Source organism: Condylura cristata, unplaced genomic scaffold (genome assembly GCF_000260355.1).
Source record: "Condylura cristata isolate star-nosed mole 26May11 unplaced genomic scaffold, ConCri1.0 scaffold00003, whole genome shotgun sequence".
In the NCBI taxonomy this organism is placed as follows: domain Eukaryota; kingdom Metazoa; phylum Chordata; class Mammalia; order Eulipotyphla; family Talpidae; genus Condylura; species Condylura cristata.
This window is the reverse complement of record NW_004567104.1, coordinates 32,888,427-32,901,912: the sequence shown is the minus strand read 5'-3', so window position 1 is coordinate 32,901,912 and position 13,486 is coordinate 32,888,427. Positions and strand designations below refer to the sequence as shown.

Here is a 13,486-nt window from a genome sequence, read left to right as displayed (position 1 = left end):
TGCTTCCATGTTTTTCCAATTGTAAATAAAGCAGCAATAAACATGGGGGTACAGGTATCTTTTTCAATCAGTGTTTTTTTGTCTTTTGGGTAGATACCTAGGAGTGGGATTGCTGGGTCGTAGGGAAGCTCCATGTTTAGCAGTTTGAGGAACCTCCAAACAGTTTTTCATGGAAGTTAAAATATTTTTATGTGTTCACTGAATTTCTGAAAAGTTGTTTGTAAATGGATTGCAGTCCTGCTCAAATGTGGACATTAGCATCCTTTTGCTTTCAGTTTGCTCCTGATTATTGGCAGATGGGGGCCAGAGAATCCATCTTCTCTTTAAATCAAACGTAGTGGAAGTGCTGGCTGCAGAAGCCGACTGCCCACGAGGGGAAGGGAGACTGGTCACAGAGTTTTTCTCTTTTCCCCTCCAGATTCACCTTTTCCTCATTGGGGATCACATACTGATATAGCCACCATCTACTCTCTGGAAATAGAGCTGCCCAGATGTGCGACACAGTCTCAGAACAGGCTGGCCGTTCAGACGCCTGGACAGGACTCTGTCACAGTCTAGAGAATCATACCAGGAAGGCAGCAGGGAGTTCATGACTCAAGACAACTGGGCTTAAAAAACTATTGCTTGTAGGTTACTCTTTCAGGCAAATCTCTTCCTCAGTCTGAGCTCTCCTCAATCACAATTATATTCTCAGTCAGTAGGTCAGGAGGCTGTTTAAACACCACCTCAGCTTGGTCTCTGGCTTTGGGGTCTTTACTGGCCCCCAGCCAGCCTTCATTCTAATGAGGACAGCCTCTTATAAGTCCAAGTTGAAGCATGTGCTCTCTCATAAAGAGAGATAAGGAGTCTGGCTCCCCCCCCAACTTCTGAGTTAGACATCCAGTTCAGCCTTCCCTTCTTCCACCCCTTTAATGGATAGTCAAAATGAGAAAACGACTCAAGCCCTCTTGAGAGATTCACGTGCATGTTTCTGGCCCCATCACCAAGGGTCACCATGTCGCATGTAATCTGCTAACCCTGGACAGGGCAGAGCTGCCGTGTGAATAGCAAAGGCACGAAACTGGCTCCCTTCACCTGGACGTCTGAGCCTTCGGCTATGTTGGGCTCACCTCCACCTCTAGACTCACCTTGTTACTGAACGCTGGTCTCAGTTTCCCTCCGCCAATAAAAGGAAACAGAGTTTGAGGAAAAGGAAAGTGGTTTTATTTGTCGACAAATGAGGAGGGCAGCAGACTCATGTCCGAAAGACCACTGTCCTGCTCTTTGGCAGGTTACAGGGCTATTTATACAATGTTCAACAAAGAAAAGGGGAGGTGGGTGAGTGTCCGCAAAGGGGAGGGTGTAAAAGTTAGTGCTGGGATGGAGACCAGTGGGCACCAGCCTTTATTTACACAAAGACAAACAAAAATGGGGAATCAGCAAGAGTAATGGGGAGGGGGCAGGGGCAGCACAGGGAGGAAGAGAAGTCGGAAGCTTTCCCACCATTTGTTTTTGTTTGGGATTCCTTTCCTTGACCCTAAACCTGTCAAGGAAGAGGAACTGCAAGGAGAACATACTCACAATCAATTAAGAGCTCTGGGAAAACCAATTCTGTCATAAATTTGTCAAAGAAGACAAATCTGCAAATGCTTATCTGAGAGCCCATTTGCTGTATCAACCTGCTCCCGCTTTTCCACTGTCTGAGAGACGCTGACTTTCCTTTCCTCTCTCTGATTGCTCCTGCTTATGACTTACACTCACATCTTTCCTGTGCGAGTAACAGAACATGTTCAGCAACACCTCTTTAATGAGGGAACAGGCTTAAGGGAAGTTAAGCTCTTTTCTCAGTCACTCAGCAAGTTCAGGGAAGACTGGAGTTCAGCTCCAGGGTTCTCTACTCTTCTGTCCACTGCAGTTTGTTCACTGCAGTCCAATGCCTGATGTGCTCATTCTTTTTCCTTTTGCAATTTCCCCCTCCCTTCTTTTCTCTTCTTTTCACTATCAGATGTGAGTATCTTGCTATCGCAGGTGAAAGATCTGATTGAAACTCTAGGCTGCTGGCCGTCTACCCATGGCCACTTTCCTAGATCATGGTTCCATCTTAAGCCCCAACCTACTGTCTCAGCCTGAGAAATCCTTTCGTTTCTTCACTGTAAAATATTGCTACCTTTCTGAGTACCTAATGAACTCAGGTAAGTTACTAAGCGCTTTATAATGCTCATTTATCCACTGAACACACATAGAAAACAATCTTCATTAACTACTTACAATAGACCAGAAGACAGACTTTGTATTTTTATTAGAAAGATATTCACAGTTAAAATTGTTAACTTCAGGGCCCTCCCTGGTGATGCAAGGGGTTGAGTTGCAGTATTTCTCACCCCTTGCTCCCCACAACAGCGTATCAGTCAATTTGCATGTTCTGTTCTCCATACTGTCTCTGGTAAATACTCTCACTCCTCCTCACCCACTCTACCTCCGGCTTGTACCCCAGCTCCTGTATGCATAAGTAAATAAATCTTTTTAAGAGATGATAACTTCAAAGATGGAATGAAATTTGTGTCTTGCTCAGTTTTCCTCTTTTTGCTACATAAGACCTCTCTTTGGAAATGTCCAAGCCATTGATTTATCATGATGAAGACTATGGAAGTCATAGGATAATTTCGTGAATGAAGAGTGCTTGACAATTGGTCTTTAAATTTTTAAAATTTCAGTTCGGCAGAGAGTCCTGGATAGAGACAACCATGAGTTAGTTTGGCCTGGAAAAGGAACATTCAAGTTAACTGTCAAGTTGCCCACAACCCCAAACAAGGTCCACAATGCCATTGTGGAGGAAGTTTCAGTGGAGGTAAGTAAAAGAGTGGGTTTTTTTGCAAGGTATGTGGGAGGGGATTGCAATGAGAAAATACTGTGAAATGAGAAGTGTAACTCAAACTTACAAAATAGAGGGGATAAGTGTATGAAGAGTAGATATGGAATAATGAATAGGGGACAGTTTGTGTTTGATTTTTGACACTTTTAGAAAAGACAAGATTTGGAGGTTACAATAATGTTGGTTGAGATGTCAGATTTAGGGCGTGTCCAGGGTGCAATATAGGACTTAGTATGTTTGTTTCATTTCACCACTGGTTTGAGGGGTTGGTGACCCACACTGCATGCCCTGATGTTTCCTGAACTGGAATAGAGTCCCTGTGGGGGGCGGTTGGCTGCTGAGGATGAAACTGGAAGACTTCATTCGGTCGTGAACGTGAACCAGGCACGGTGCTTGCTCAATGACTGCTCGGGGAATGTTAAGTACGGAAAGGGGCTTAAGCTACACTGTGACTCTGGTTTAGATCTTGCCTCACACCAAGAACAATGTTAGGGGTTTCTGTTATCCTGACTTGTTTGTACCTGTTTGTTCTGCTGATTGAGCTGATGCACCAGACCCCTGAGGCACCCAACTGCATCACTCCGGAAGACACTTCATTGTTTTCTAAGTCCTGAGGCCTTAGGCTGTGCCCAGAGATACTTTGTCAATGTAAAGACATGATTGCTAATTCATTAATGCTACTTTATTGTTTGGGTTTTAGGAATCCAAGACCCAAGGCCATGCCAAAGAGCCAGGTAAGGTCTCCCCACTGAGGTAGCTTTGCTTTTTCTTCAAGAGGGCATTCCCCTGGCCAGTCCCCTCTTCTTGGTTTTACAAGGCAGAGTTTGCTACCTGCGCACTGCTGAGGGTGTGTATTGTCTATATACTTTGTGCCACAGATATAGAGGGCAAATCTAGACTTGACCTTCGAGTTCCTAGGTTCAGGTGAGAAGGATGAGAACAGCTTGTCAGTAGCAAAGAAACACCTAGCAATGGAAAGGAGGGGAATAAGCTACATGAAATGTGTGTAAACCAAGCTTGTGTATCTCCAGGTGCTAGCTAGCTAGCACAGTGCTGGCATACATAGGCCCACCATCACTACCTATTAATTTGGAAAAGGTAGTTGGGTTGAGTTCAGAAAGAGCAGTAAAATGAGTATAAAAATTTGCAGAAGACCATATTAAGCATACAAAATTGGATAAACACCACAGGCCAAAAAAAAAAAAAAAAAAAGAGAGAGCTTTCAACAGACTCATATTTGTGGCCACATTTGAATACCAGAGAATACAGAGAATACTCAGAAGTGTTGAATACAAATTAGCGTGGGGTCAAAAAGCCAAGGGCAGGTAAGCCTAGCTAAGTAGCATAACTCATGTCTGCAGGGAATGCACCCTGAATGACTTCAGAAAGCAGGGAAACCAGAATACTTGTATTGTAGTGAGACCAATCAGGTGGCCACATCAAACAGGGATGGAGAGGGTTGTGCCAGGAGACAGGGACACAGTTCTGGGCAGTAATCCAAATAAGACATTTATACGGGCCTGGTTCAAGAATGGCGGGTTTAGGCATAAAATTGTTATCAGCAATTAAAATCTAGCATCTAAAAAGTAGTGCTTAACTCCCCCTTATTTTTAATAATATCCAGATAATTTCATATCAGAAAAGCAGAATTGTCTAATGTGTTTATTTGTTCACCTATGTATTTTTAGATGTCATGAAATTTGTTGCTGATTGTGCCAAGGTCTCTGCTGAGAAACAACTTCAGCTTTCTCCAAGACCGCTGGAAGTCACAAGAACAATCAGGGTGGAAAACCTGCCACCTGGTGTTGATGTCTGTGAATTAAAACTTGTATTTGAAAACCCTGATAATGGAGGAGGAAGCGTTACCAAAGTTGAATATTCTCCTGAAGAGAGTTCTGCTCTGATTGAATTTTTGGACAGAAAAGGTAAATATGTTGTAGTCTGATTTTATAATCTTTATCTGGCATAACCTAAACTATTTTTTTAAAGATTTATTTATTTATTCATACAGGACTGGGGTACAGGCCAGAAGTGCAGGGGTGGTGAGAGGATTCACCAGAGACAGAGTGGGGAGCAGAACAGGTAGACTGACTGAAATACACTGCTGAGGGGAGCAGCGGGCGGGTCAGGAGAGGTCTGCCACCCCATGTGGGTAACCTCCTGGGCAGGGATCGAATCTTGCTGAAGTGGCTTTAGCTTCTTAGTGCTGTGCTTTAACCTACTGCACCACCAGGGAGGGCCCAACCTAAACTATTTAACAGATATTAATAGTTACCAGTTATTTCATTGAAAATCCAACTTACAATTGTGTTCATCAGGTATGTGATACATGATGTGTCCAGTGATCCAAACTTTAGAGAATCAATGTTAAATTTTGGAAGATAAAAACGAATTCCTAAGTCTCAACTTATGACAGACCAAAAACTTATGTCTGTTCCCTTTGCGTCCAGCCTCCACTCTCCTCAGATGGTAGCCTCAACTCTACAGTCAGATTTCAAGATTTCATTTAGATTTTTTTTCTGTCTTTATATCCCACAATGAGAAAAAACATTTGGTATTTGTCTTTGACCTATAAACTTATTTCTCTTATCATAATAACCTCTAGCTCCCTCCATGTTGTCACAAATGGTTGGAGTCACTTTTTTAATAGCTGAGTATTATTCAGATGTCATCTCCATCTTAATACACTGGTCTGTCTTTGGGGACTTAGATTGTTTCCATAGTTTGATGGTAAAAAGTGCTGCAGTGGACATACGAGTATATGTATTCCTCTGAATTAGTGTCTTATAGTCTTTGGTTAGATATCTAGAAGTGGAATTGGTGGATCATATGATGAATCTATTTTTATATTTTCTTAAAGATTTATTTATTTAGGCATACAGAACTTAGGTACAGGACAGAGGTGCATGGGCAGTGATGATCCACCAGAGACAGAATGGGGAGCAGAACAGGCAGATTGTGAAGTACACTGCAGAGGGGAGGAGCAGGTGAGACAGGAGAGGTCTGCCACACCATGTAGGTCACCTCCCTGGCCTGGGATCAAACTTCTGCTGCAGTGGCTGGGGCCAGCTTCCTAGTGATGTGCTTTAACCACTTGTGTCCTTCAATGTATTTTTAATATTTTGAGAAAACTTCATATTGTTTTACATAGTGCTGACCATTCTACATTCCCACCAACATTGTAAGGATTCATACCAGAGATCTTACCACCATCCCCAGCATCCCCACCACATCCTCACCAAGACTTGGTAATGCTGGTCGTTTTGACATAGGTCATTTTCAAGGGGTGAGTGGTATCTCATTGAGTTTTTTTTTTAATTTATTCATTTATTCATACAGAACTGGGGTACAGGCCAGAGATGCAGAGGGTGAGAGGATTCATCAGAGACAGAGTGGGGAGCAGAACAGGCAGATCGATGAAGTATACTGCTGAGGGGAGCAGCGGGTGGGTCAGGAGAGGTCTGCGGTGTCATGTGGATCACCTCCAGGGCAGGCGGGGATCGAACTCATGTGGAAGTGACGTAAGCTTCTTAGTGCTGTGCTTTAACCCCCTGCGCCACCAGGGAAGGCCTCTCATTGAGTTTTTATTTGACTTCTATGATAATGGTGATGACAGCATTTTTTAACATGTCTGTTAGTAATCTGTAATCTTCATTGGAGAAGTGTCATTTTACCTCTTCTCCCATTTTTTGATTTGGTTATTTGTATTTTCTTTATGGCAAGTTGTGTGAATTATTTATTAGATCTTAGATATTAGCCCCTTGTTAGACGTAAGGTGCGTAAATATTTCTTCTCATTCAGTAGGGTGTCTTTTCATTTTAAGAATAGTTTTATTTTTGCCATGCAGAGACGTTTTATTTGATGTTACTTTAGTATCTGTTTATGTTTTGTTTCCCTTATTGTGTAGTTTAGTACCCAAGGACATCTCTGAAGCCAATATCATGGTGTGTTTAGCCTATGTTTTCATCTCTGTACTTCATAATTTGAGGTCTTATGTTTATACATTGAGTCCATTTTGACTTAGTTTTCATTTGTGGAGATGTCACTTGTGGATTGTGTTGATAGAAACTTCTGGATGTCAAGGGTTGTTGTGAGAACTCAATGACTTAAATGTTAAACACTTAAAAATGTATCTGACAATATTCCATGATGATTATTAGTTGTATTAATGATAATAAAATAATTATAATATTATTTATTATTGCTACACTCCTCCGCTTAGAGGCATTAAGGGAATTTATGTCATGTATGAAACTAAATTGTAAGACTGTACAGGAGAAGCAAATACCATGATTTTGACAAGACCTTCATGTTGACCACCAAAATTTTCCTTATGCTGAATAGACATTATCACCAGGCTTGTGAAAAAACTGATGTCTATTACTGAACATGATGGGCTTTGTCACAGAAACACAAAATGGAACTAACCTAATAGAATTTGAATGAAGAGTGAGAGAAACTGAAAATTTTCCACTAAACAAAGAATACCAGTGAAGTCCTTGAAGTCTTTGTATGGGGTTATTTATATATGAAGTTAGTGTGGTTTTTAATAACGTAACATTGAAGTCCACAAACATTAAGACTTATTACCCTAGAGAAGGAAAGTGTTCTTTTTATCCTTGAAACATGACATCGAAATACTTAGTTTTTTTTCTTTCCTTTAAGTGGTTGACACCATCATGACCAAGCAACTTCAGCTCAATAAAATGCCACTCTCTGTGCTCCCATACTACCAATCCTTGGGCACAACCTTGTGTAGAAAGGAGAAGCCTCTGAGCAAGCTTCCAGCACCCTTCAAAGAATCCTTGGACATTCCCTTGTGGGAGTTCTTGCACAAACAGAACCAACTGATCGAGGAGATAAATGATGAAATGAGACGCTGTCACTGTGAGCTCACGTGGTCTGAACTCAACAGGGAAGTGACCATCAGACCTGCACCCTCCTTGCTCCATCAAGGAAGACAGAGAATCAAGAGCTGGCAGAAAAATGCTTCCTCAACCTTTGCTCACATCAAGTCTAATTATAAAGTCTCCTCATTTAAGGTGGATACTATCATGTGGGACACCAGAAAAAGTGACCTAAAAGACAACAGTGTGCTGGTTGAGTTTGATACACTGCTGGAGATCGTCACTTTGGTGGGAAGATCAGAGGATGTACAAAAGATGGAGGCAAAACTCATAGAATTAACAGAAGGCACCATTCAAAGAATTAAAAGGGAACAGCAAAGTCTGAAGGAAAAAGTGTCCCTTTCTCCAGGGAGATTTCCTCTCTTGTGCCACAGTGGTACACTGACGGAAGACCCAAAGGTGGAGATTCTCTATGACAAAGCCTCTCAACACATGGTTATCAAAGGGCTTCCTGCAGCTGTGTATAAGATGAAGTGTGAAGTCCTGGAAAAAGTGTACGCCATGGCTCAGAAACACATTGAGGTTCTCCCTGAGATCTTACAGTTTTTACAACAGGTAGACTCTGCAGAATTCTCTAAGTCTCTTTTTATAGCACAGAAAATTCCTGCAATTTATGAGCTAAAGGGTCCAAATGTTCTCTTAACCAGTTGTAATTCTGAAGTCCTATTAGAAGCTGAAAGTCATATCACCAGAGCCTTAACTTATCAGCGCATATGTGTTGAGGATAGAGAAGTTCTCAATGGCAGGAAATGGAAAGGATTCACTTGCAGGTTGGAAAAGCAATTTAATTCTCCCTCAAAGACTGTCATAATCAGTGAGTTAACTTCAGATGTCAAGTCTGAGGTCATCGTGGCTGGCTGTGTGAAAGAAGTAAATAAAATCCATGACTCACTTTTTGACTTTCTGGACAAACACATGATCATAACGCGGATAGTTGAAATCAAGTCTTTCTTGATTATTGACTATTTAAGGACGGAAGAGAGGTCATTTTTGCAAAAGTTTAGGAAGTCAAACATGCAGGTAGATTTTATTCTAGACAAAAATGAAAGAGTTCCAAAAGGAATTTTATTTACTGGTCCAAAGGTAGAAGTCCTGAAGGGAATAGACTTCATCTTGCAAGCCTGGGATTCTCTTTGCATTAAAAGTATCTGTATTGATCAACCAGGAGCCAGGCAGATATTTCAGGAGAAAGAACAGTTTTATAGAGGTGAGGTCAAAAGGCTGTTTGGTTGTTTCATCGAACTACAGGAGAATGAAGGAAAGGAGGGAGGCGCCGATGGGCAGAAACGCTTCTGTCGGGCAGACTTGGCCCCTGGAGTGTCCCTGGTTGTGCAGCAGGGCGACCTGGCAGGGTTTCCTGTGGAAGTGGTGGTGAATGCAGCCAATGAGGAGCTCAAGCTCATTGGAGGCCTTGCTGCTGCTCTCTTAAAAGCAGGGGGCCCTGAGCTCCAAGCCGACTGTGACCAGATAGTGAAGAGAACTGGCAAGATCCTACCTGGCCGAGCCACCATCTCCAAGCCAGGCAAGCTCCCATACAGACACGTGATCCATGCAGTTGGGCCCCGGTGGAGTGCACAAGAGGCCCAGAGGTGTGTATCTGAGTTGAAGAGCGCTGTGGAAGAAAGTCTTCGTTTGGCTGAAAAGCACAATTGTCAGTCCATCGCCATCCCTGCTATTCGTTCTGGAATCTTTGGCTTTCCCCTGTCTCAGTGTGTGGAGACCATCGTTTCAGCTGTCAAGGGGTTTTTCCAACACAAGTCAGATGGATGCGCCTTGAAGGAAATTTACCTAGTGGATACGGCTGAGACGACTGTGGAGGCCTTTGCCAGCGCTGTGAGAGCTCTGTTTAAAGACACCCGACCTGAAGCTGATGCCGCCTCCCTGCCCAGTGTGCCAGCAGCCGAACAGCCTGACTTGAGACAAGATCATGGGAATGGACAAGTTCTCTTGACCCCAGAAGGCCTGAGGGTCCTGCTGGTGAAAGGAGAAGTGCAGAGTGTTGCGGTGAGTGACCCGATTCACACTCCCCCAGGTTGTCTCCAGTCTGAAAGAAAGACGGGCTCAAGGAGAGAATCCATGCCCAGCCCAAGTCCCAACTCAAAGTAAGGTGTTTAGAACTTTGCTAAAAGACATTTCCTACAAGCCTGGCCAGTCATCTGTGGGAACTGAATATGTATTCAGGTCACTAGGTTTCTAGTCTGTGTGAAATACCCCATAACACCTCAGTTCAATGACTTAACACTTATTTGACACGGCTATCGATAATTCCGGTTAAGTTGGCAGATAATGGATAAGAAAACTTAGAGCATAGGGTCTGAACAGCTGTGGATCTGAGATTGGGGGCTCTCAACACAACCCCAGGAAGGAAACGTGATGAGGACCGAGGAAAGGAGATTGGGAAACGGACAGGGTATGATGGAGGAACAATTCTGTTAGTTTGACCAGGGGGAGACATGATTATAAAATGCATTAATAAACTTTTCACACAGACCAACTGATCAACAGTGTGCTTTTTCTTTAGTTGGGCAACTGTGCACAGTCATGGGAGTAGTATACGTAGGAAGGCCATTTACATACAGTTCTTCTTTGAAGAACTGTCTACTCAGATCCTTTGCCTGCTTTCAAATTGGGTTAACTCTTTTATTGACTCTTTAAGAGTTGTTTATATGTTCTAAATACAGGTTCCTTATCACATATATATGATTTTTAAGATTTTCTACTATTCACTAGGGTGAATGGTAATGTTGCTGTTTTAAATTGCTTTCCATTTTTGTTTAAAATTTTGAAAGAAATTGTTAACATTAGTTTACTACTTGCATAGAGATAGAATATAATTATATGAAAAGTAGCTCACACTCATCATTTTCTCTGTGCCAGACACTGTGCTATGTGCTTGATACACATTTTCCCATAAGCAAGACTGTAGGATTATTATGCTTTCCAACAACAGGTGAAGAAATGGGACTTAGAGGGAATAAAAAATTGCCCATGTGTCACAGCTAACAAGTTGTAGATCTGTGAATTTACTAAGATACTTAGCATTGCACAAGTTCAAATATTTAAATTGATTTTGCTTCTTACTAAAGAAAGTAAATAAATTTTAAAAATCAATTCAGCCAACAGTCAGTAAGGGGAGTGAGCTCTGAGCCCCGTCCTCCCTATCACAAGAGATATTTTGGCCTGGCTGGCTGGACTGTGCTGTCAAAACAGGCCTGCCCACCTGTGACAGATGCTAATATTCAGCTCCCTTTCTTTCCGAGTGATGTTCTGTGTCTCTCCCTGCTGCAACCCTTCTCAGTGCACACGTGGTCTTGGTGTTTTCACCAGCCTTGAAGAACCTTTCTCCGGATTCCTCCAAAGATCCAACACTATTTTTCTGTTGCTTTCTGTCAATTCTCTACTCTCCTGGAATTTCTTCAATGAAAAAAGTTATCTAGGAACACATTGTGTAAGGGGGGCATTCAGTCTCAGAAAAGTTGATCGTGTTAGTTGTCCCCCACTTGGCCAGCCCAGGGGGTCAAATATAGTAAAGCTTGATGATTTCTAGTCGTTTGCAAAAAATTTTTGGTTTTGTCTTTAAGGTCGATGTTGTTGTCAACTCCGTTCCCCTGGATCTTGCACTAGATAGAGGAGCCCTTTCTAAAGCCCTCTTGGGAACAGCTGGGCCAAAACTCCAGGAGGAACTGAACACAGCTGGACAAGCGGTGGCCGTGGGCGTGGGCACGGTTCTCCTCACCAGTGGCTGCAACCTGCAGTGCCAGCATGTGCTTCACGTGGTGGCTCCCAGCTGGAGAAATGACAGCATGTCTGCATACAAGGTAGGGCCTGGTTGCACATCCCCAGGAAACTGGGAGTCCTTTCTACCTTCTTCTGTATAATGGAGATTGAACAGAACACTGTGTCTCTCTCTACAGCCATGTCACACTCGCGGCAGGTTCCGCCATCATGGCTGCCTCTCGTGGCGATATCTGACTTCCTCTGAGGACTGGTAGCAGCATAAACTGGCACAGCGCTCAACCAGTGTTGAGTCAGGGGAGAGTCAGCAGAGATATATCCTACGTTTAGTGAGGCCACAAGTCGAGGGCATGAAAAGTTGAAGAGAAGGAAATTAGAACAGTGGTTGCTGTGGGTCTTCCCTTTATTGCTGACTGAGCTTGAGTTTGGGACGGGCTCTTAGTGCACCGCCTCTAGTCTGTACTTCTTTTTCACCTTTTGATTACTCTTGTAATGAAAACAAAAGAGACATCACAATCAGGTTTATCTTTGTCTTTTATTTTCCTAACTCCCATTCCATAAAGATGTGTTTTGTTCTTTTCAGAGCATGGAAGACTTAATCAGGACATGTTTGGAGATCACTGAGAGCCTGTCCGTAAAATCCATTGCATTTCCAGCCATAGGAACAGGAAATTTAGGCTTTCCTAAACCTGTTTTTGCCAGACTAATCATGTCAGAAGTGTTCAAGTTCAGTAGCAAAAATCAAGCTACCTCCTTACAGGAGGTTCAGTTTCTGCTGCATCCAGAGGATCATGAAACTATCCAGGTACAGTCTCTCATTTCTGCTCTTTTGGCATCTCAGCCCTACGTTCTCTGGGGCATTTCTTAACCTACTTCCCATATATGAGAGTGAAAGAGTAGTGCTTTTCGAACAGTCTATGAGACTTGCATTTTATGAGGCAATGTGGATCATAGAATGGGTGTATAACAGATACATCCCTGCTATAAATCATAATTACCTTAGTGACTTAGACTTATACATGTACAACAAAATAAACTAAGGGCACAAATTGTTGAGTGTTTTTAGATGTATCACGGAGACATCATGGTATAGTCCCAGAAATTACCTGAACCTTCAAATCTCCATTTTCTGTGAAGCCCCCACCTTTCTTTTCTTTGCTAAAGATTCAGAGCACTCTGCACATCTTTTCTGAAAAGCGTCATCTATACAAACACTTGGAATGCCACGGAAATAGTATTGATTCTCTACACAGAATTGTGCCACTAGCTCTCTTAAGACCTTTAATGATGGTAAAACTGAATATATTTCCATGGAATCAGTAAAGTGAATGAGATGGTTCTAGGCAGACTTTAACAGAAGTTGCAAAAGAGCTGTGCTGTTGGAAACATCTAAATATGCTTTACTCAGGCTAATTTTTTAACACGTCAATCGGTTGCCAGCATTTAAAAACCAACTATGTCCCACAGCATTCCAGATGCACTCTGTGACCTGACAATCCAAAGGCTCTGGCACCCTGGGAGTGGGCAGTTTGCAATGGCCGAACGCCCCGTGCCCTCTAGTCTCTCAGTCAGCATCCACCGCTTGCAGCTTCCCTGCCTGCCCCCAGGCCTGGGAGCCTGAGACCCTGGCTCCATAGACTCTCCTGGCCCTTCTCCCATCATGCCTTAGTCATTTTGTCATAGGACAGGGAGAGGTACCCCAACTCCCAAACCTGCCCACTCTAACTAGGTTCTGCAGATTGTCACATAGAGATAAAACAAGTTCTAGTGTATAAGAGCTTCAGTGGACAGGACCTTGATACAGTTACTGTGTTAAGGGGAAGGATGTCCTAAAGGAACTCCACTCTGGGCTCTTCTGTAACTAGTGTACAATACACAGAAGGGGAAGGATGGGAAAGAACATAGTTTCCAAATCAATCACCCAGAGTTACCCATCCCCTTGGGGGCCAACGCCCAGTCAAACAGGGTTGGCCCAAAGCAGGGCCTCTGAGTC

At 42.9% G+C, this 13,486-nt stretch overlaps 1 protein-coding gene across 1 annotated transcript in view; it reads left to right on the top strand.

Annotated features, from left to right (window-relative positions):
* The window catches only part of LOC101622634 (poly [ADP-ribose] polymerase 14-like), a 36,707-nt gene that overhangs the window by 2,693 nt on the left and 20,528 nt on the right, over positions 1–13,486 (top strand). The window contains exons 2-7 of the mRNA XM_004675438.1: positions 2,694–2,827; positions 3,552–3,585; positions 4,540–4,776; positions 7,517–9,762; positions 11,340–11,576; positions 12,077–12,298. Of these exons, the coding sequence (XP_004675495.1) occupies positions 2,694–2,827; positions 3,552–3,585; positions 4,540–4,776; positions 7,517–9,762; positions 11,340–11,576; positions 12,077–12,298 (3,110 nt within the window). The remainder of the gene's footprint in view (positions 1–2,693; positions 2,828–3,551; positions 3,586–4,539; positions 4,777–7,516; positions 9,763–11,339; positions 11,577–12,076; positions 12,299–13,486) is intronic.